This window comes from Kogia breviceps, chromosome 14 (genome assembly GCF_026419965.1).
Source record: "Kogia breviceps isolate mKogBre1 chromosome 14, mKogBre1 haplotype 1, whole genome shotgun sequence".
Lineage (NCBI taxonomy): Eukaryota > Metazoa > Chordata > Mammalia > Artiodactyla > Physeteridae > Kogia > Kogia breviceps.
Genome location: NC_081323.1, coordinates 26,453,341 through 26,476,440, shown reverse-complemented (window position 1 = coordinate 26,476,440; position 23,100 = coordinate 26,453,341). Strand labels below are relative to the sequence as shown.

At 61.9% G+C, this 23,100-nt stretch overlaps 1 protein-coding gene across 2 annotated transcripts; it reads left to right on the top strand.

Annotated features, from left to right (window-relative positions):
• The first annotated feature begins 1,080 nt into the window (after positions 1-1,080).
• CAPN15 (calpain 15) lies at positions 1,081-22,599 on the top strand. 2 transcript variants are annotated; one of them, XM_059037516.2, is made up of 13 exons: positions 1,082-1,329; positions 9,182-9,476; positions 15,444-16,872; positions 17,666-17,874; positions 17,961-18,144; positions 18,224-18,447; positions 19,179-19,304; positions 19,376-19,528; positions 19,900-20,061; positions 20,179-20,405; positions 20,600-20,766; positions 20,849-21,027; positions 21,109-22,599. In XM_059037516.2, exons 2-13 carry the CDS (start codon positions 9,295-9,297, stop codon positions 21,284-21,286), a joined length of 3,420 nt encoding a protein of 1,139 aa, XP_058893499.1. In that variant the 5' UTR covers positions 1,082-1,329; positions 9,182-9,294; the 3' UTR covers positions 21,287-22,599. The 2 variants fall into 2 exon arrangements, with proteins under 2 accessions (XP_066868612.1, XP_058893499.1); XM_067012511.1 differs by lacking the exon at positions 9,182-9,476 and having other exon boundaries at positions 1,081-1,329.
• The last annotated feature ends 501 nt before the right edge of the window (positions 22,600-23,100 follow it).

Below are 23,100 nucleotides of genomic sequence, written 5' to 3'. Positions count from 1 at the left end.
GCAGCATCTGGAGAGTAAGATGGAGGTTTTCCAGGAGCATTGAGCGCTGTCCCTGAAGGTCCTACTGACTGGACGCTGGAGCAAACATTACCTAACCTCCCCTTGCAAAACTCCTCTCCATCTGGAGGCAGAATTGGACCACAACCACCCTCCTTAAATCTGTCTTAGCTCAGGGGCCTTGCTTCCATGTCTCCTGCATGGGCCGTGCCTTCTCAGGATCCCCACGCGCCCCCTGAATACCAGGGTCCCTGGAGCTCCTCCCTCAGCATCCCCACTCCCCGCTGTGGCTTCTGCGTGCTTCGTTTGTGCCTGGTAAACCGCCGACACCAATGTGCTTTCAGCAGGTCCTGCTGCCTCCACAGCCTCTAGGCGACAGAGGGACCTCAGGCTGCCCAAAGGGCAGGGAGCGGCCGCCCCTGAGGAGGCTCTTTGCGAATGGCGGCGGATTCTGCTCAGAGGCCCCCCGCTCACCACACCGGCTTCCTTCCTGCCAGGCGCCGGACTGCGCCTCTCTCCGTCCTCCCAGCGGCGCGGGGGTTATGGTTTCCCCGATGGCCGAGGAGAAACCGGGGCTCAGACAAGCAACGTGCCCAAGTCACACTGAGTGGCGCGGCCCTGGGTCAGCCCAGGTCGGTCCCAGCGAACCGGAGCTTCGGACCATGAAGCATTTGCGGGGACCCGAGTAAGCAGACAAGTCCAGAAGGACCCCGTGAGGGAGCTGGCGGGTCTGCGGTCACCGCAGACCTCAGGGGCCGGAGAGAGGTCAGCGGCTGCATCCCCGCGCCTACCTGCACGGCAACCGGAAGCACTGCGACCGGAGAGGGCTAGAGATCCCCCGCCCCTTCCTCCAGGCGGGGCATTCTGGGAGTTGTAGTCCCGGTCCCGTCGGGGCCTCCTTCAGCACGCAGCGCCGCCTGGGACCGGGCTCGGCCACCTCCCTGGGCGCCCCGGGAAGTCGGAGAGCGCCAGTCGAGGCGGCTACTGGCCATCGCCCCGGACTCCGCCTCCCGGCCTGCCTCGCTCGCCGCGCCGCCTTGTGGGAGTGGTAGTCCGGGCGCGGGATTCACAGCGCCGCGTGCGCCCCGGGCGCGCCGTAGCCGCGGGGCCCCGGCAGGGCGCTACGCTACGGAGGCGGCGCAGGGCGCTGCGCGGGACGGGTCGGGCTGGGTCGGTGCGCTCGCCCGCTCCGCCTTCAGCGCGGGAGGCCGTCGGGGCAGCGCGCCGGCGGCAGAGGGCCCGCCCGCCCTTCGAGAACAAGTTGTGGGCCGGCCGGCGCAGGCGAGCGAGCCCGGGCCGCGGGGACTGAGGAGGCGCCGCGGGTTTGCGGAGGTGAGTCCCGCTCCTGGGCCAGGCCAGGGCCGGGGGCGCGGCCTGGACCCCTGAGGGGCCGTGGCCGACGGGCGGCGCCTCCTGGGCATTGGCCGGTCCCGGCTGGGCTGGGGGTGCTGCTGGAGAGGGGAGCCGGCGGGACCTCGGGCAGGGGGAGACCAGCCCAGGGTGCTAAGGACACGGGAGGCGGCCTCAGCCCCTCCTGCCCTTGAGTGCCCTTATCTCCGGGCAGTGTCCCGGCCCCGGCGACGTTAGGGGATGTGTCCCGGGGCGGCCCCGTGGAGTGGGGAAGCAGGCGCACCCTGTGTGCCCACTGGCCACCAACCACACTTCCTTCTCCCGTCCCTCTCTTGCTGGCGCTGGAGCGAACCGAAAACTTACCCATCGTGGCCCTTAGAATGTTTGCTAGGCTGCCGGCAGACCCAGCTCTTCCTGTTGCCCACAGGAGGGGCCCTTCTGATCTTGACTAGCGCAGCCTTGTTGTGTGGTCAAGTGGCCCTGACTGGGCTGGCTCTCGGGACCCCTTAACACACAGGAATTTGTGACCGGACTCCAGGCAGCAGGACCCCAGTGAGGCCAGGCCTGGGAGTTTGGGGTCCTGTGGCTCAGAGCCATGGCGTCCTGTGAGGGAAACGGGCTCAGCTGGGTGCTTGATAGTTCCGAGCTCTTCCTGGGAGCCCCTCCTTTGGAGATACCTAAGCTCCTCCCTCTGCCTGGGTCTGGGGGGCTGTGTGAACCACTGTTAGGAGGATGCCGGTAATCACCCTCCCGCCCCCAGAGGCTGGGGGGAGGGGGTAAGTCGATCCTTCCACTTCTGAGTGCTTTTCTCAAATGTGGGAAGAGAGGTAGTGTTTCCCTGGCCCAGGTTGCAGAAGGAGGGCCCCAGATGGACGGGGAGCCTGAGAACCACTACTCTGCAGCCTGGCTGGTGGGAGCAGGTCTTGGAGAGGCCAGCTCAGCCTGGCCTTGGTGTTGAGCTCTTACTTCCTCTCAGGTCGTTTTGCTCCCGGGAGGAGCACCCCTCTTTTCTTCTGCATCTGAAACTCTCTAGAGCTGCTTCCCCTGAGCAGCCAGGCTGGTGACCTCGTGACCTACTGAGAGCCAAGCTTAAGCCCCGCTGGGCCCAAAGCTCAGTGACTGCACAGCTTTAGACAGGGATCTTCGGTCTCCGATCTTGTGTCTCTGCTTTGGGCCCCCCCAGACCACAGGCTCTGAGAGCAGGAAGTGGCTAGGCCCTCCGATCCTGCATCCAGAGGATGGCTCCAAACCCCTCTGCCCTTCTTGACGGGGTAACTTTGCTGAAACTCCTTGCTCTCAGGCCCTGCATGAAATTCTCTGGGCCCCTGTCTCTCAGGTAGCACTCTACTAAGCCCCACTTTACAGACCTGGAGGCTGAGGCTGAGGGGCAGCCGGTGCTGTTGGGGAGGGTTGGATGGGGCTGCACAACCAGGTCTCTGATCCACGAGGATGCCTTTCAGCCTCTTCCTTCCACCACCGACGGTTTGTTTTTTATGCATGGAGTTGGGAAGAAGGACTCTGATGCCCTAAAAATTCTCTGAAACCACAGATGTTTTCACCGGCCTGAGCTGGTTGGTGAAGAGCCTAAGGGTTGCGGCCCAGACCCTGACCAAGGGTGCTCCGTGGCCTCTGGGTTAGCTGGCTCCTCACCCTGCTCTTTTGCCTGGACTGCCTCAGGCCCTCCCACCCAGCACCCACAGGAGCATCCCAAAGCAGGAATATGGTTGTGTCTCTCTTGCCTAATCCCTTCTGCCAAGTTCACAGGCAGGGACCATTTCCCCCCACCCCCTGCCCTGCTCTGCCAAGAATGCCCAGCAGGCCTGTGGTATCCCTTTGGCTGTCCCCGGCTCCCCCTGTGCCCAGCACTGCCCCATTCACACCAAGGCAGGGTGGTCAGCGAGCATCCTCAGTCAGCTGCTCGCTGGCAGGCAGCTCTGGTGACCCAGCTCTGAACTCGGAGGGGAACTCCAGAGTTGGAGGGGGAGGCATCCAGAATGGCCCCTCTCAGCCTCTCATGGATGAGGAAGGGTCACTGGCCTCCACCTTCTTTGAATGAGCTGGAAGGAGGCTGTGGGTGGAATTTGGGCTTGGAGACCTGCCCAGCCACACCCTGTCATCCTGGGTCACTCTGCAGATGGCTGTGCTGGTGCTGCCAGGACAGTGCAGGGAGCTGGGGGCTGTGGGAGAGCAGCATGGGGCTTCCCGATGCCTGCGGGATGTGCTGTTCCTCCAGTAAGGACTTGTCTGGGGCACCCAGGGTGGACTTGCACAAGACCGAGTGGGACACACGGCCTCACTGCCTGTCCTGGCAGCACCATCTCGCTTGAGCAACTGCTCCACACCTTGCTATCTGCTTCCCTGAGGTCAAAGGCTGCAACCTCCTTTCCCTGGTGGCCAGGCTGGGGGACGTGCCTGGATGGTGCTGCAAAATATCAGAAGGAAAATAGGTTGGTAGCTGCTGTTGACGAGAGTCATGGTGTCTTTGTCCCGAGGAAGGCATCCGTGGCTTCTGCTCCTCTGGGTCGTCTTGGCCCAAGGCCAGAGCAGGAGAAGTCCTCCCATACCAGGCCCCTCCACATCCACACTGCTAGGACCTCCTGCCCCTCCCCCCATGGAAGGGGAAAGGCCGCATGTTTGGAGCCCCTGCAGCTCCTGAAAAGGTGCCTCCCTTTGGGGTGAGCTGGAGGCTCCAGTGCCCTCACTGTGAGGTGGCTCTGCCACCCTCGAGGCCTGAGGTCACTGGGCTGCCCGGGCCAGGGCTGCTCCTGCTACCACTTGGCAAACAGAAATGTGGCAGTGCCAAAACCAAGCACACTCATCATCAGACGGCACTGAACTCATGAACTAGAAACGAGATCCTGGTGGCATCCCTGATTCCCTGACAATAATTTCCTTTTTCACGACGTACAACTGAGGCAGGGACGACTCCAAAGACAGAGGACACGCCGTGACCCTGTCCCCTTCCGGGAGGCAGCCCAGACCCCCGCGGCTTATCCTCCAGCCTTCGTGCTGGCGAGCTGCCCCTCACCCATGGGTTTGATTTTGAGGGGCCTGTCTCCGTTCCTCCCTCCCCAGAAAGCAGGGGCCCGAGAAGCAGAGCAAATCCCACCTGACACCTGCTAGTCATTTATGTGACCAGTACCAGTGGGGCTCTGAGTTCTGGCCTGTGGCCAGATGCTTCAGGGCTGAGGTGCTGGACAGGCAGAGAAGTCCAGAAATACCAGCAAAGCGGCCACCTTAAAAGTGTGTGCAGGCAGGGATCTGGGGCTCCAGCATTTCTCCCCAAGTTGGATGGTAGGCGGTGCTCGTTACCATTTTGTTCCTGGACCTGGTTCTTAGGGGCGTTGATAGCAATTTTCAGCAGAACCTCCACAGTTTCCTCTCAGAGGTTGATGATGCTGTTGTGGGGTTCTGGCCTGGCTGTGGGGGGCATCTGGGCCTCACAGCACTCCTAGAAAGGACTGGCAGGGGGACATGTGCCCTGTGGGCAGTTGGAGTGGCCAGGTGATGCCAGGACCTGGGTCCAGATGAGTCTCAATGGCTACTGGCTGCTTGCCCAGAGCGCTGCCCCACCTGGGCACCTTTCCCTGGTGGCCCCAGCCATGGACAGAGCCAGGCTGAGGGAGGCCTTGTTCCCTATGGCCCTGGCTGGCCTAGAGGTAGTTGTGGCCTTGGACCAGGTAGCAAGGAGCAGCTGAATCAAGCCATGCCCCTGGGGCCTCCAACCTCTGGGTGAGGGACAGATGCAGCTTCTAAAGGGACATAGTGCCCGGCCACTTCCCGTGGGAGTGTTTCCCTGGGGCAGCGGAGGTGGGACGGCCTCAGTGTGGCCTTTGCCTTGGGGTTGGCCCCAGTCTTGGGGTGGCAGGCAGAGCCATGTGGCCGGTCGACACCACTCTCCGACGAACTCTGGCTCCTGCCGATAAGCCTGGGGGCTGGGGCTGCTGCTCCAGGGGCCAGAGTCCAGACCCTTCCAGGAGAGGGACAGGGCATGCCCTCTGGGTGGATGTGCTCTTGGCAAACCTGCCACGAAACCTCACCTCCCAAGGCAGAGCCCAGGCACGAGCACTGTGGATTTGTCCAGCTGCAGTGGAGCGGTGTGGGCACCCCCCTCAGAACCCTGATCCTCACAGCCCTGCAGGCCACCACGCCCCTGAAGCTTGGGGCTGTGGTCCTGGCATTCCGGGCACACTGCAAGGCAGACATGTCTCCTGGACTGTGTTTGCTGTCCCTTTGGTGCTCCCCAGGTAGAGCTACCACGTCCCCAGTGGCCCAGCCCCTAACTCTGCACCCCACTGCCCTCCCACCTTGTGGGTTTGGGCCCATGAGCTGCTGATACAGGCACCTGACCCCTCAAGGGTGACCGTGGGAGGATGCTGTCCCACCCGTGCTGGGACAGGGGCCTCCTGGCATGGGGGGGCGGGGATTGTCCCAGCCTGGTTTCTGGAAGGGACGTAGGTGGGTTCATTCACTGTCCTGGCCTGTCCCTCTCTCAGCCAGGAGTACCAGGCTTCACGTCTGGTGGGTGCGGCTGGGGCACCCGGGCACAGGGAGCAATGCTCTGGGAAAGCCTGGGGTCCCCTCACGGCTACTCTCCCTCCATGCCCCGTCTGGGCTGGTTTTGGGCGGCCTGTTGGGGTTGCTGCAGTTGTGAAAGCACTGTCGTTAACGAGATGAGATTTAACCAGACTTGCTCCCGGGGCCCTGGGTGGGAGGTGGTGTGCAGTTGGCACATGGCAAACCAGCCAGGCGTGGGGCCTGTACACTGTGAACACAGCTGGGTGAAGCGTGTACACGCGTGTGGAAGTATCATCAGGTGGCCCGAGTCTGCAGAGCCTGGTTGTCCCACGGGACTCTGGTGCCCTGTGTGTGCGCCCCGCAGGCTAACGGGGGCAGCCTGTGCTGATGCCCGCAGGACTTGCAGGAGCCCCCGGAGTGTTGGGGGTACAGGGAGTAAGGATCCCGCACCTCCCCACCCTGGACGTGGGGTTCAGCCTCTGCCAGGTGTGGCTCAGCCCTAGTCCTCAGTCAGGTAACCCACCGCGGGAAGTGCCCTGAGGGCAGTGGGACGAGTTGAGCTGGGTGAGGCCGTGGGGTGTCACCCCCGGGTCCCGGCTTGCCACCACCAAGACAAGCGCGTCCCATGCAGGGTCCTGAGGAGGGGTCACCCTCGTCCGGCCCTTCATGCTCTTGTCACTCTAGGGGAGGGTCCCCGGCTGTCCCCAGCCGCTGGGGAGTGCTGGTAACGCCGGGTAGGGGGCTGCCGTAGCCCTATGCCTGCACTTCCCTGAGGCCAGATCTAGGCCACCATCCTGCTCAGATCTAGGGCAGCGGTTCCCGAACAAGGGCAAGGAGACACTGGCTTGGTCTGGGTGGTGGGACAGGCACACCCACCCTTCAGCATTGCCAGCGTCTGAGCCCAGGTTTCTGCCGGGAGACGCGATTATGTTGCATTGTTCCTGAGACAGAGCAGCCAGGGAGCAGCCCTGGGCAGTGCCGTCGGAGCCCAGGCGGCCTGGGCGCTGGTGAGTGAGTGAAGGACGCAGGAAAGCATGGATGAAAGGACCTGACTCGGGGCGGGAGCGCAGGGCCTGGGTCAGGCATCCAGGGCTCCCCATCACCCCGGCGGGCCGAGCATGGTGTGGGGGTGTTGGTGCTGCCATCCCCAGAACTCCCCAGAGAGGCCCTTCCAGGTCACCCTCCCCCAACACTCTTGATTGCAGGGTTGGAGTTTCCTGAAGGTGTGTCGGGAGGCTGGCACGTGGGGTACAGCTGCTGCTGGGCTTGGGTGCAGAGCTGGCCCCGCTTGGTGCCTCGTGTGCTGTTCACATGCAGTACCCCAAGTGTCTGTGACAGGCCTGAGTACTCAGTCCCCCGAGGCTAAGGGCATCGGTGAAGAGCAGACGGGTCCTCACAGGACCTTAATGCTCCTTCCTCCCAGCGAGCCCGGCCCACAGGCCCCCGGGAGGTCCAGGGCTGTGTCCTCACTCTTCCCTCAGCTCTACCTGCATCAGGCACACGTGATGCCAGCCCTGACCCAGCTGCAGGTGGACTGTCTACTCCCACCCGACCTTTGTTCTCACAGTGGACACCAGCCTGGACCCAGGCTTGAGTAGTCTTGCTCCATGGACAACTTTCACTGGGCTCAGCTTCAGCTCAAGCCCTCACCTGCTCGGGATTTGGCTGTGAAAGGGGAGTGTCAGAAACACTTGGGCTCTTTTCCCACGAAGGGTTCCTATGTGGAGTGGAGTTCAGGAGCCTGGGGGCTGTTCTAGTTGTTGTGGTGTCCAACTCATAATCATGGGAGAGGCAGGTGTCTTGAGTGACCTTGCTTGAGGTGGACATGACCACTGGGAGTGTGCTCTAGCAGAGCCCATTACGGAAACCTTGGGCAACCATGGCTGCTGCCCCTGGAGTGTGGCCCATGTTCGTGGAGGTGAGCATCAACCACAGTAGAGGAAGGACCTCAACTCAACATAGGTGGTACGTGGTTCACGCGGGTTTCATCCTGATTCCAAACTGACCTGGCAGCACATTGACGTGTTGGGTGATGTAACATATGCTACAGAGATTCCGTTTACCTGTCCTGCCTTTCGTGGCTGTCGGAGAGTTAGAAATGACACCTGAGGCTCATGTGATGGCTCTCACTGGACGGCGCTCCTGTCAGTAGGAGCCTCAGCCCTTCCTTCAGGGTCCAGGCGGGCAGTGTCGGCTTTAAAGGCCACTGGGGACTCTGCCTCCACTATCGGCTCTGGTCATGCTGAGCAGGGGAGGCCTGAGTGGTAAGTGACTTTCGGGATCTCCAGGCCTTTCGGGCCCTACGCTGCTCTATCCTGTCCATGTCCCTTGGAGGAAAGGGTCCAGGTGAACGGTATTGCTACAGGGGACTCGGCTGGTCTGACTGAAGCCATTATGGGGCAGGGGTCCAGACTTCTCCCAGCCTCCAGAGCTGCGTGTGCTGCTGGTCACTCAGGCGTGGGCATCCCCACCCGTGTCCCCTGGACGCAGCATGGACCAGTGCTTCAGAGGCCTGGGCGCCCTCCAGCCTGCCTATGTGCAAGGACACGTCCACCCTTTCCACCCCTGATGCTGGCCCCTGTGTCCAAGGGACTTGTTTGGAAGCTGGGAGAAGAGTGTCATTGGGTGACGGACCTGGGGGTGAGGGCAGGGCTGCTGGTCAATTCTGGCCAAAAAGCCAATTGGACGCCCACCTTGGCCCAGAGCCTGGCCCAGGCATCTTCCCTGAACCTGACTGGAACTTGCCTTATTTGAAATGAGATGCACCTGGCCTCCCATTTCAGGGTGGATGCTCTTGGGCCCATTGGCCTCCCCCTGGAAGGCGGGCAGCCTCCCTGGTCACCCATCTCTGGGTGGGGAGAGCTGTCCCTCCGGAAGGGCCATGGTGGCGACTGCACCTCCCTGTGACTTTGGACGGCGCCCAGTGCCCCTCCCAGAGGCCGTCCTGCCAGGGCTCGCCTGCCCCACTGGGCTCTTCTCCCTTGCTTTTCTTCTCTCTGGCTAAATATCCCCTAACTCCTTTCTTTTAAGGCTGATACCCTTTGGCCAGCGACCGTGGCACAGCCACTCCTCCCCTGTGGGAGCAGAGAGGGGGTGCTACTCCAGGGTGGAGGCGAGCTGTGCGCCAGGGCTGCAGCCCTGTCGGGACCCCAGCTGTGGAGACCCCTACTTTGGGCTCTCCTTTGCCACCCCAAGGACACTTGTGTGCTGGGAACCTCCCTGGGCTCCTGGGGGCTTGGTGCCTGTGAATCACGCTGTCTCTTCTCTCTCTTTATTCTCTGTGTCATTTCTGTTGTTGTTGTGTGACTTGGACCAGCCCGGCCGCCCTGTCTCCTGCGTGGGTGCCCTCCTCCATGCTCCACTTCGCCAGCCGCCGCCAGCCACATGTGACCAGGCCCGGCTCTCAGCGTGGCCACCGTCACAGGGGCCATGGGGAGCTCCGCCTCCTCGCTGGCCACTGAGACCGAGTCGGACCACGGCTTCCCCAGGGGACTGCCCTACCCGGGGCCCCCGGCAGCGGCCGGCTGGTTTAGGAGCGGCCCTGGGGGGCCTGTCTGGGGTGACACCCTGGTCACCCGGCAGCACCAGCCCCCACGCCCCCGGGCCCGAAGGTAAGAAGGTGGAGACGGCGTGGCCCCAAGGGACACTGAGGGGCGGGTGCTGCTGTCAGGTGCCCCTTCCTCGGCAGAGGGACTTTCAGAGAAGTGGGGTCCCTGTTCCTTAGGGTCCTCTGGCGACTCACATCCCCCAGACACCTGAGAGGCTCTGGGTTGCTCACTCAGTAGAGAAGGCCCGGGATGCTGGCCCCTCCTGGTGCCGGGCTGCAGGTCTCGCCCGGCTGGTCGGAGGTGGTTGGGACGGGACCTTGCAGCCCACCTTGAGCCCGGGGCTTGCTTGTCTGCTGGAGCTGGAGCTTCTTGCTGGGTGGGGAGGGGCAGGGGCATAGCATGCACCGAGAATACTGGCTTGCTTCCCATGGGATTTGAGGGGCACTGCCCTGGCCCCCCACCCGTGCGTGGTGTCCTGCTCTGATGTGGCTGCCTGCAAGGGAGCAGAGGGGGGCGTGGGTCCCCGCCGGCAAGGCTGTACATGCCAGCTCCCTCCAGCTGCAGCCGTGGCTGCACTCAGACCTACTCAGGCTGCCCTGGATCACCTGGAGAGCTTCCCCTTGGGGTGCTGGGTTGACAGGTGTGGGGCAGCCCGGGCACTGTGCCCACTGCTCACGTCTGGGTGGGTTGGGCTCCGACGTCAGCCACGCACACACTGACGCCCCCGCCTTTGCCCCATCCTGCGGCCTCACTGGAGGGAGAGGTACCTGGTGTACAGCAGACACTCAGGGTCCACGGACCCCTGGCCAGAGGCAGCCTCACTCTCCTGGGCCCCCACACCTGGGCTTAGTGGGTAGTAGACACCCTCCTCCATCTCCCGAAGGCCCCTGCCAGCTGCCTTTGGCTGTCACTTCTCTCGGACCCAGCTCACTTGTGCAGGACAGTTTCCTGGTGTCTGTGGGCCCCACGCATGTACTGGGCTCACCATCTAGGTGGCCAGCAGGCGTGTGGGAGCAGGACCTGCCTCCTGGGAGGCTTCAGGGGTAGTATGAGTGGTCTTGTCTGAGTTACCCTAGTGGACGGAGTCATGAGGGCTTGAGGCCCAGAGGGATGTGCTGGGAAGCAGATGATGGCAGGGACCAGGAGTTAACAAATCGCTTCAGTTCACTTGTTACTGTATCAGTGACGCGTTTTATTGGGGTGTAACGTAACCTACCACCAGATCCTCTGCTCCTAAGCGTGTGACTCAGTGGTTTTAGTCCACGTGTGTGGTTGTGCAGCCATCAGCACAATCCAGTTTCACAGCATCTCCGAGACCCCATCTCCTGCCCATTTGCAGTCACCTCCCACCCCCTGGAAATCACTCATCCACTTTTGGTCTTTGTGGATTTGCCACAGAGACCAAAAGTGGACATTTTATGTTTTACGTCAAGGGAATCACACCTTTGTGTTTGCCTCTCTCTCCGAGCATTGTGTTCTCTGGGCTCATCCACGGTGTAGTATCAGTGCTTCACTCCTTTTATGGCTGAATGATGCTCCACTGTGTGGAGTTTATCTGCTTATTAGTTGAGGGACATTTGGGCTCTTTGCCCATGGATTTTATGAATCTGCTGCCGTGAACATTTGTGTACCGGTTTTTGCATGGATGTGTGTTTTCACTTCTCTTGGGTAGATACATAGAACTGAGTTGTTCATGTTTAAGTTTATGTTTAACTTTCTGAGAAACCACCAGGCTGTTTTCCACAGTGGCTGCAGTGTTTCCCATCCCCAGCAGCCAGGCAGGGAGGGTTCTGGTTTCTCCCCACCCTCCCAATGCTATTACCGCCTGCGGTTCTGATCCTGGCCTCCTGGTGGTTTGAGGTGGTCGCTCATGCTGGTTTGATCAGCTTATCCCCAACGGCTGGTGCACCTCTTCACACCTTTCTCCATGCACACATGTCATTTTATTTCTGTGTATTTATGTCCTCAGGATAAATTGCCAGGGGTAGAATTACTGGGTCGGGGGGCAGGGGGGCTGCGGCAAGCAGCAGAGGTGGCGACCCTGTGCCCCAGCGTGTGTGTGCCTGTTGGATCTTGGCTCATGCTGACCAGCCAGTGGCCTGGGCGGGCAGCGCCCTCTCTCACTCTCTGGCCTCCTGCCAGGCCTCTCCACGGGCTGGCGCATCCGGCCTGGCACTCCAGGCAGGTACTGACTGCCCCTGGGAGCAAGTTGTGGGAAGAGCTGCCAGTGACCTTGAGGAATCCAGACACCCAGCATGGACACTAGAAGGAGCAGCGCGGGGGGCTGGGCGGCACAGATGCAGGAAGAGGGGCAGAAAGGCCAGCTGCCAGGACCCCTCCCCATACCCATACCTGGACACGTGGACACGCACTTGCGGACGGTCCGGCTGACTCTTTCCCTGCTCTCATGGGCCCTGGGCATCGTGCAGACACCTGCCGCGGGCAGCCCACCCTTCACTGAAGAGCCTCCAGGTCTGGGCGTGACACCCACCACCAAGCCAGGCCAGGAGCTGCGAGGCCTTGAGTAGTAACGGCATCCACCACCTACGAGCTCGGGCCTCCTCTGGGGACACAGAGGCGGATAGGACAGCCCAAGGCTGACTGAGGATGACCTTAGAGGGAGGGGCCCACGTGCACCTCAGAACCAGCAGGGGGTCAGGTGGCCACATCCTGCCTGGGAGCCTGGCTTGGGTCTGCTGGCCTGACCAAGCAAGGTCCTTGAGTGGGGACAATACTTACTCCTCTCAGCTTTTTGGGGGAGGAAAAGGCTGTCCCCAGGCTCCTGCAGACCCTGCGTGTCCCACGCCCTTCTATCACCTCCCTTTTGAACTGGAGCTGAGTGTTGCAGCCCCAGAGAATTGAGGGCAAAGCAGGTATTTGGTGTCCATTTCCCACTTGGCTGGCCTTCCTGTCGTGCGGAGTAATGCCCGTGTCCTGGAGTTCGGTATGCTGGTCTCCGACTTCCAGGCTTTGTCTGGTGCTCTGGCCTCACCTCGGACACTCTAGGAATCCAGGTCCTGGGCCCCCAGCGCATCAGGGTGGCTGTGAGGGTGACCCTGTGTGTGGAGACCAGAGCAGGGTAGTTGAGGGGGTGGGGGCGAAGGCCCAGGGCTCCTCTGGACACCTGGTCACTGACCCCAGAGCCACTTCATCTCCACCCACCTGGGATGCTGAGGTGCTGACTGAGGTGTGGGCTGCAGGGGTCCCTGAGGGAGCACAGCTCCCACTGCCTCCAGGTGTCACCTGCTGTGTGTCCTGGGTGTGGCCTCATGTTCATCCGGCCCAGGGACTGGCCAGCTTTTGGGTCATGAGAGTGGGTGGGACTTGGGCTCTCTCCCCCCTCCTGTGTCTGCTCAGCACGTCTGGGACCACCAGGGGCCTGGAACTGAGGGCAGGTGTGTCCTAGGAGGGCCCCAGGCCCACCTGTCCTGTGGGCACAGTCTTCTCCCTGGACACCCCTGCCAGGAACAGGTGGTCCACAAAAGGTCAGACCAGCTCTGCAGGCCAGATGGGGCACCCAGGGCAAAAGACCATCCTCTGAGCCTGGGGCCCACGTGGAGGCTGCCCGGGACCCAGCATGTATGTGCACGTGTGTGTCTGTGTGGGCACACATGTACCCACGCCTTGACCGTGGACCCTTCTGTCAGTGGTGGGCAGCGGGGGAGGCTCCAGTCATCTCCAGGCAGATTTCTTAGGCTTTTGGTAGTGCAGGAGCCAAGGCCAAAGCTGACCTGGCCAGGTCCCAGCCCCACGCTGGTCACCCCAGGGCCCGTCCACCCACTTGGGTGCTGTGGGCAGCCTGTGAGTCTCAGCCACACGTCCAAGAAGGCGGCTTCACAGTTTGCTCTGGGCCAAGGAACAGTCGTGCTGCTCAGGGGACATTTTTTGTTTGTTTGTTTGTTTGTTTGTTTTAATATTTATTTGGCTGAGCTGGGTCTTAGTTACGGCATGTGGGATCTTTTAGTTGCGGCATGCGGGATCTTTAATTGAGGCATGCGGATCTTTACTTGCGGCATGTGGGATCTAGTTCCCTCACCAGGGATCGAACCCAGGCCCCCTGTATGGGAAGTGCAGAGTCTTAACCACTGCACCACCAGGGAAGTCCCTTGTTTTGTTTGTTTTTTGAAGAGGGAAGTTTTCTTTCTTCCTGAAGGATTTGGCACAAACATACCATAAGAAGCACAAGCTTCATGCCCTCTTATAAAGAACAGTTGAATTTTCTGCCAAGCAGAGCAACTACAGTCAGGGTAGGAGACTGTGTGTGTGGAGTGTGGACGCCCCTCGCACCCGGGTTAGTCCTCAAGAGGCGGGTTGCGGGGCCAGCTCTGCCCACCCCAGAGGCTCCCAGAGCCCTGCTCCCACCCCCCTCCTCAGCCCGCGGGAACCATCAGGCTCCTCTCTGCCTTTGGGTTTGCCCATCCTGAACATTTCCTGTGGATGGAATCACACCACACGTGGCCTCTTGTGTCTTTCGGGGCTCATTGGTGTTGTGTGTTGGTGCTTTGTTCTTCTTGGTTGCTGAATGATATTCCATGTTTCGTTTATCCATTTATTCATTGATGGATACTTGGGTTGTTTACAACTTTTTTTTTTTTTTTTTTTTTGCGGTTCGCGGGCTTCACTGTTGTGGCCTCTCCTGTTGCAGAGCACAGGCTCCGGACACACAGGCCCAGCAGCCATGGCTCACGGGCCCAGCTGCTCTGCTGGGCATCATGTGGGATCTTCCCGGACCGGGGCACGAACCCGTGTCCCCTGCATCAGCAGGCGGACTCTCAACCACTGCACCACCAGGGAAGCCCATGTTTATACCTTTTGAGTGTTGTAAGCAGGTCTGCCATGAACATGTGTGGATGTGTGTTTGTGAAGAGCACCAGTTTTCAATTCTTTGAGCATATACCTAGGGGTGGAATAGCTGGGTCACAATTGTGGTGAGTCTGTTTAACTTTTTGAGGAACTGTCAAACTGTTTTCCAAAGCAGCTGTAATATTTTACATTCCCACCAGCAATGTAGGGAAGGCCTGTGGTTTCTCCAGATCCTCGCCAGTGCTGTTACCGTCTGCCCTGTTGGGTGTGAGGTGGTACCTTGTAGTAGTTTGATTTGCATTTTCCTGATGGCTGCTGGTGCTGAGCATCTTTTCATGGGCTTTTTGTGTATCTCTGGGGGAAAGTCTCCTCAAGTCCTCTGCCTGTTTTTTTAGTAATATTTATTTATTTATTTGGCTGTGCTGGGTCTTAGTTGCAGCATGTGGGATCTTTTAATTGTGGCGTGCAGGATCTACTTCCCCAACCAGGGATCGAACCCCAGTTCTCTGCATTGGGAGCACGGAGTCTTAACCACTGGCCCACCAGGGAAGTCCCCATCTCTGCCCATTTTTAAAAACAGGTTGTTTGTTGTGTAGTTATAAGAACTTTTTATATATTCTGGATACTAGACCCTGATCAGAAATAGATGATGGGCATATATTTTCTCCTGTAGGTTATCTTTTCACTTTCTTCATGGTGTCCTTTGAAGCACGGAAGTTGTTAATTTTGATGTTCTTTTTTTCCCCTTTGTTTGCCTGTACTTTTGGTGTCATATCTATTAATACATTGCCAAATCCAAGGTCATGAAGATTTACTCACATTTTCTTCTTCGAAGAGTTGTGGTTTTTTTGTTTTGTTTTTTTTTTTTGCATTACGCAGGCCTCTCACTGTTGTGGCCTCTCCCGTTGTAGAGCACAGGCTCCACGGCACGTGGGATCTTCCCGGTCCAGGGCACGAACCCGTGTCCCCTGCATCGGCAGGCAGGCCCTCAACCACTGCGCCACCAGGGAAGCCCCTTCGAAGAGTTTTATAATTTTCGTTCTTACATTTAGGTCATTGATCCATTTTGAGTTAATTGTTGAATGTGGCATGAGGTAAGTCTCTGGCTCATTCTTTAGCATTTAAACACAGCTTTCCCAGCACCATTGATTGAAAAGACTATCTGTTCCCCATTGAATAATCTTGACACCCTTATCAAAAATTACTGACCGCGGCCTTCCTTTGCAGCCACACGCACTCACCTGGGCCCATGGCTGCAGTCGGGGAGTGGTCCTGCGCACGCTGCACCTTCCTGAACCCGGCCGGACAGCGCCAGTGCTCCATCTGCGAGGCCCCGCGGCACAAGCCTGACCTCGACCAGATCCTGCGGCTCAGCGTGGAGGAACAGAAGTGGCCCTGCACCCGTTGCACATTCCGCAACCTCCTGGGCAGGGGGGCCTGTGAAGTGTGCGGCTTTGCCCCCGAGCCCGTCCCTGGGGCCTCCCTGCTACCTGTCATCAACGGGGTCCTGCTGGAGCCCAAGGGCAGCTGCAGGGAGGAGGCAGGGCCTGCGCAGACGGCAGGGCTGGCAGCCATGGAGCCAGCTGGGGGGCGGCCGGAGGAGGTGGAGAGGGAAGAGGGGGGCGCAGCCGCAACCGGGAATGGCTGGGCCTGCCAGCGCTGCACACTGCACAACACGCCCGTGGCCAGCTCCTGCTCGGCCTGTGGGGGGCCGCGGAAACTCTCGCTGCCCAGGATTCCTCCCGAGGCCCTGGTGGTCCCAGAAGTCGTGGCTCCTGCAGGCTTCCCCGTCATGCCTGCCCCACCCCAGACCGGGGAAGGCACCGATGCCAACCCTCCCTCTGCTGCGGACCAGGAGCCCCCCCGGGGGCCACCCTTCAGCCCCTTCTCACCTACCCTCCAGAACAACCCTGTGCCTCGCAGCCGCCGCGAGGTACCCCCCCAGCTTCAGCCACCGGTGCCTGACGCCGCCCAGCCCTCACCCTCTGCCAGCTCCAAGGGGCCCCCCCAGGGCCTGGGGCGGACCGTGGCCGGGGCCTCCCGCCTGGCAGAGCTACTGTCGGGCAAGCGGCTGAGCTTCCTGGAGGAAGAGGCAGCTGAGGGTGGCACCACGCTGCGCCCACCTGGTCCCGCCAGTCCTGCCCACTGTGAGGCTGGTGGCGCCACACAGGGCAGCGACGTCATTGACCTGGCCGGCGACACCGTGCGCTACACTCCCGCTAGCCCCTCCAGCCCTGACTTCACTACCTGGTCGTGTGCCAAGTGCACGCTCAGGAACCCCACAGCTGCCTCCCGCTGCACGGCGTGCGGCTGCTCCAAGCTGCATGGCTTCCAGGAGCACAGCGAGCCTCCCACCCGCTGCCCCGACTGCAGCACAGACAAGCTCGGGCCCTGCTTGGCCCACAAGGCTGGCCACCTCTTTCCCACAGCACCGTCTGAGCGCCTGGGCCAGTGGGCTTGCCCTGCCTGCACCCTACTCAACACGCCCCGAGCCAAGCACTGTGCCGCCTGCCACACCCCCCAGCTCCTGGTGACCCAGCGCCGGGGCACAGCGCCCCTGAGACGCAGGGAGAGCATGCACGTGGAGAAGCGGCGGCAGACGGATGAGGGCGAGGCCAAGGCCCTGTGGGAGAACATTGTGGCCTTCTGCCGGGAGGTGAGGCCCCTCTGCATCGTCTGTCCTTCCCCACTGTCTCTTCTCCAGCTTGGGGGAGGGTGGGACCCTCTTCCCGAAGCTCAGAGCACCGGCCAGCCCTGAGCTTGGGTGGGGCCACCAGGTCACTGCTCGCCTGAGTGTGCTGGGCCCTTCTCCCTCTGTGTCCACAAGGGTCCATGACCCCACAGTCCATGGTCCTGACCCCTTGGCCCCACTGTGAGTTCCTGCAGATAGTGTCCCCACAGGGAGGTGGGGACAGGTAGCGGCTTCACGCCAACAGGCAGGCCTGCTCTGTGGGTGCTTCCCGTAGCTGCAGAAACCCTGCTGAAACTCAGGGTTGGGGTGCCCCTTCATGCCTTCTTCCCTTGGAGCTGCAGGAGGCCTGAGCCCAGGGCATCACCCACCCCCAGGGGCACCTGGAGAAGGTGTCCATCCCCCCTCATGCTGCTACCCCTGTCACTGCTGGTAACCCATCCAGGATCTTGTGTTCTGGCTGCCCTGCCCCTGTCAGGTCCCCCCACTTTTCTTCCTGGGGCCTTCGGTGCAGTGGGCTGTGCAGGGAGGCCACCCAGGGTCCCTGCGACCCATGCCCACCACGCAGCCTACAGGCTGGGCGCTGCACCTTCTCCCTGGGTCTCACATACTTCCCACTGACCTGTTGCCTGGCCAAGCCATCCACAGGGGTCAGGGGGCTACACATGTGCCCACATCTTCCTCTGGGGCTCAGGCAGCAGGGTGCTCTCTTGGGCAGTGGGTCCAGCCTGACCTGAGCCTGTGGCCGTGGTCTCTGCAGAATGGCGTGAACTTTGTGGATGACAGCTTCCCCCCTGGGCCCAAGTCTGTGGGCTTCCCCGCGGGTGACAGCGTCCAGCAGCGTGTGCGACAGTGGCTACGGCCCCACGAGATCAACTGCTCTGTGTTCAGGGACCACAGTACCTCGTGGTCCGTGTTCCACACTCTCCGGCCCTCAGACATCCTTCAGGGGCTCCTGGGAAACTGCTGGTGAGTTTGGGGCACCCACTCGGTGGGGGGGGCAGTGGGCGGCAGGCATGCGGGCCGCGTTCTCCATGAGCCCCAACCTCACGCAGGTTCCTGAGTGCGCTGGCGGTGCTGGCCGAACGGCCAGACCTGGTCGAGCGGGTGATGGTCACGCGCAGCCTGTGTGCAGAGGGCGCCTACCAGGTGCGACTCTGCAAGGATGGCACATGGACAACGGTGCTGGTGGACGACATGCTGCCCTGCGATGAGGCCGGCTTCCTCCTCTTTTCCCAGGTGGCGCCGGCGGGCGCGGGGTGGGCGGCAGGCGTGGGCCGGGCGGCAGCAGGCCTCACAACTCCAGCCCCCCCTGCAGGCTCAGCGCAAGCAGCTGTGGGTGGCCCTCATCGAGAAGGCTCTGGCCAAGCTGCACGGCTCCTACTTTGCCCTCCAGGCCGGGCGTGCCATCGAGGGCCTGGCCACGCTCACTGGCGCCCCCTGTGAGAGCTTGGCCTTGCAGGTCAGCTCCACTAACCCCCGCGAGGAACCAGTTGACACTGATCTCATCTGGGCCAAAATGCTGAGTTCTAAGGAGGCTGGGTAAGAGGGGCGGCCGTACTGGGACATGGAGTGGTGGGAGAGGCGGGGCCAGCGCCCTCTGACCTGTACCACATCTCACAAGATATCTCGGGCATGGGCTGACCCCAGCTGGAACCCGGTTCCCCTGCTGCACTGGCCGTCCCACCTGCCCTGGCAGGGTAGCAGCAGGCAGGATGCTGTCCGTTGGCCTGTACCTAGAAGACCCTGTCCTGACTTGGGCTGGTGATGACCATCAGCGTCCTCATGGAGCTGTGTGGAGTGAGCCCCACAGAGGCACCTGGCGGCAGCAGCCAGGGCAGACGGGTGGGGGGAGTCGGGGGGGCTTCTGAGCCCCAGCACGCATTTGGCTAGTGTCTGGGGAGGGTCCTGGATCCCAGGCCTGGGAGAGACAGCTCATTGGTGCTAGGACCTTTGCACTCAACTGTTGCTGGGCAGTGAGGTGGCCCCACCCCTCAGGGAGCCACAGCCCTGAGCTGACAGGATCAGCCGGCCTCACCAGGCCTTTGAGGGCCCTGGGTTTGCCTGTCCCCCAGCCCAAGCCATCTGAGCTCTTGGGCCATGTGTCTCATGTGGGTCTCCCAGAGGCAGGGAGGGTCCCCCATCTCGTGCTGCACCTCCCCGGAGGCAGGTCCAGGCCGGCAGGGGTCCCCTGAAGAGTGAGCCCACACCCCTGTCATTGAGGCCCGTTACTGAGGGGCTCCCCGGTCAGTGGGGCTGCTCTGCCTGCACAGGTTCCTCATGGGTGCCTCCTGTGGGGGAGGCAACATGAAGGTGGACGATGCTGCCTACGAGAGCCTGGGCCTGCGCCCCCGCCACGCCTACTCCATCCTGGACGTCCGTGACGTCCAGGGCTCCAGGTAAGTGTGGGCATGTGGATGTGGCAGGGGCATGGGGGAATGAGCGTGGCCTTCAACCCTGTGGTCCTCAGGCTCTTGCGCCTTCGTAACCCATGGGGCCGCTTCTCCTGGAACGGCAGCTGGTCGGATGAGTGGCCGCACTGGCCGGGGCATCTGCGGAGTGAGCTCATGCCGCATGGCAGCAGTGAAGGCGTCTTCTGGATGGAGTACAGCGACTTCATCAGGTACAGGACGCTGGGCAGTCAACGTCCAATGTCAGCCCCACGACTGCCCTGCTCGCCCCAGTGTATGCGGTGTCCTTCTCCGGGGAGCCTGGCCTGTCCTTCCTGCCAGCTAGAGGCCTGATCCATCCTGGAATCCCGGTCAGCACAGGGTGGGGGTGTTTCTGCCAGGGCTCTGTCTGTGGGTCAGCCTTTGGGCCTGACGCCCCCTGGTGGTGTCCACGGGCAACAGCCAAGACCAGGACTTCTGGGACACCGACCCCAAGAGATCCCGATGGGCAGGATGCCTGCTGGGGTTACCCTGCCCAGGGACAAGCGCCGTGTCTGGAGCGAGGGTGGGGGCTGCTCAGCTGGGCCGTCCTCTCGCTGCCCAGGTACTTTGACTCTGTGGACATCTGCAAGGTGCACTCGGACTGGCAGGAAGCACGGGTGCAGGGCTGCTTCCCCAGCTCGGCCAGCGGGCCGGTGGGCGTGACGGCCCTCACGGTGCTGGAGCGTGCATCCCTGGAGTTCGCCCTCTTCCAGGAGGGCAGCAGGTGGGTCGGGGTGGGGTGGCAGGGGTGGGGCCTGGCCGGGGTGGGGTGGGGCAGGGTGGAAGGGACGGGACAGCTGGGCAGGGCCTAGCCACCCGTGACCCCTGCGGGCCACCGCAGGCGCACGGACTCGGTGGACAGCCACCTCCTGGACCTGTGCGTCTTGGTGTTCCGGGCTTCCTTCGGCAGCGGTGGCCGCCTGAGCCTGGGCCGCCTGCTGGCCCACAGCAAGCGTGCAGTCAAGAAGTTTGTCAACTGCGACGTGATGCTGGAACCCGGCGAGTACGCCGTGGTGTGCTGTGCCTTCAACCACTGGGGCCCCGCACCGGGCCCACCAGCCGTGCAGGGTGAGCAACCCACGCCCGCCCACACAACCCCCACCCAGGCCCGCTGGTGGGGCCCCTGCCCCACCCATGCCCAGCATGGACCCCCACCCATGCCTTCTGGCCACTCCGCAGGGTAACCTCCCTGCCACACCAGCACAGTCCTGCCTGCACCCAGCGGGGAGGTCTGCCCACTCCTCACCCAGTGCCCCCCACAGTCTCCGGCCCCTCAGCGGGGGTCCCACGTGGCACCCTGGAGCCGCCCGGCCATGTGCTGGCCGTGTACAGCTCAAGACTTGTCATGGTGGAGCCCGTGGAGGCCCAGCCAACCACGCTGGCGGACGCCATCATCCTGCTCACAGAGAGCAGGGGCGAGCGGCACGAGGTGGGCATGGGTCCAGGGGGGTAGGGGAGGGAGGCGGCTGCCCACCCACCTACCCACCCACCCCTGCACTACCTGCACCCAGGGACGCGAGGGCATGACCTGCTACTACCTGACGCATGGCTGGGCGGGGCTCATCGTGGTGGTGGAGAACCGGCACCCCAAGTCTTACCTGCACGTGCAGTGCGACTGCTCAGACAGCTTCAACGTGGTGTCCACACGTGGCAGCCTGCGCACCCAGGACAGTGTGCCACCCCTGCACAGGTGGGCACCCCCGCACCACCACCACCCCACCACCCCGCGGCCCCCAGCCTCTGCAGGCCCTCATTGTCCCCCCTCCCCCAGGCAGGTCCTGGTGATCCTGTCCCAGCTGGAGGGCAACGCCGGCTTCTCCATCACCCACCGCCTGGCGCACCGCAAGGCGGCCCAGGCCTTCCTCAGTGACTGGACGGCTTCCAAGGGCAGCCACAGCCCCCCACTCACGCCCGAGGTCGCTGGCCTGCATGGGCCCCGGCCGCTGTGACCACCCTGCCCCCACCTGCCTGCCCCCACACGCACTTTATGAGGAAGACCCCAACACAGGATGCTTGAACCAGAATCTCAGGACCCCCACCCAGGGAGCGCCAGCGGCATGGCGCAGCTTCCCCTGGGCCTTCCTTCCTGCCCCTCCCTCCTACCCAGGGCCTCATAGCCACCAAGCAGAATACCTCGAAGCAGCCTCTAGCTCGAGGGAGCTGTGTGCCAGCTCCTCTGACCAGCCCACCTTGAGGTCTGGCTCAGATTGCCAGGGCCAAGGTAAGGCTGCCCCTTCCCATGGCCTGGGGCCTCCTGCCTGGGTGAGACAGCAAAGAGCTCCATTCACAAAACCAAATCTGGGGAGTAAGAGGCCAGGACCACAGCATAGGAGCAGGGACCGTCCCCGTTTTGAGGGGTCAGAGAACAGGACCCTGGGGTGAGCAGGGACGGGTGGTCCCTGAAGGGTGCAGGGTGGTCTCCTGCACCTCCCCTTGTGGGGTCAGGCCAGAACCCCAGGTGAGAGCAGGGACCCACCCCCTTTGTGGGACACGAGGTCAGGAGGCTTTTCTCCCCAGTTTGCCCCTAGGTCCCATCTCCCCCCAAGCCCTCATGAGGCAAGCAGGGGTTCCTGGAGTCCCAGCAGTGTCCCAGGAGGCAGGTGCCTGGCGACCACGGGCTCAAGCAGTGGTGGGGAGGGACACTATGCAATTCCTGGAGCGCCAGCCAGGATCGAAGCCATGCCCCAGGCTGGGGTTGGGGTGGTGGGTCAGGTGGTCCTGAGCCCAGACCCAGCCCTGTGCTTGGTGAGGGGGTTTGTCCTCAGCACCACCTGACCTCTTCTGGGAGGAACAGTCCAGGAGAAATTCTTGGCCAGCCCTGTCCAGGCACATGCAGGGTGTAGCCCTTCCCAGCCCCTCCACGCCTCAGAAGCCCAGCGTCCTCCCTGTGGCTGTTCAGCCCTGAGTTCTGTGTCTGCCTGAGGATGACTGAGGCCAGCTTCCTGGGCCACCTGGCCTCACTGTCCTGCAGCCCCCAGGCAGCGGGTGGCCCAGTCTGTGGCCCCTCGCTTCCCATGGGACTTGTAGGGGGGTGGGTTTACACCTGGAGAAGCACCCAGAAGCACTAGACTCCCCTTTGGGCCTCCTTTATATTTCTCCTTTTACTCTGAGCTGTGAGTATTTTTAACCCTGTACATACGGCAGCTCTTCTGACACAGAGGCTATTTTATCAGTTGTCAGTACCATCCCTGTAGGATGATTCTCCATGGGTGTTTCCAGACTCAGGCTCCGATGGACCAAATAAAAATGTTTTGTTTTGTAAGGATTCCTCCTCACCTGTCTCTCCCAGGGGTTCCTGGCCCCTCACCTCTCCTCCAAGGGCTGAAGGACACCGAGACCCACCTGGTGACAGCTCATTGGGGTGGCTGAGCCAGTGCCCAGGCCAGCCTCACAGGGAGTCTTTAGGGGTACCCTGTTCACCAGCTTCCTGCACCCCAGGAAGAACTGGGTATCCAGGTAGGACAGAGGCTCAGGCCAGACCCCACAGTGGTTGGCAGACTGATCCCCACAAAGCCTCAGAAGGACCGTATGTGTGCTGGGCTTTTCCCAGAGAGACATCTGCGTTCAGTGCACCAGTCTGGATCCATCAGAGTCATGGGCGGAGCAGAGGAGTGAGGGGCAGGGAGAAAAGTTTGTCTCCCGCGGGTGGTGGGGTCCTGTGCCCCCTCCCTCCTGTCCCATTTTACAGATGGCGGCCAGGACCAAACCAGGCACACAGCCTGCAGTCCCAGCCTGGGCTCCCAGGTTGGAATGGCAGCGGGCT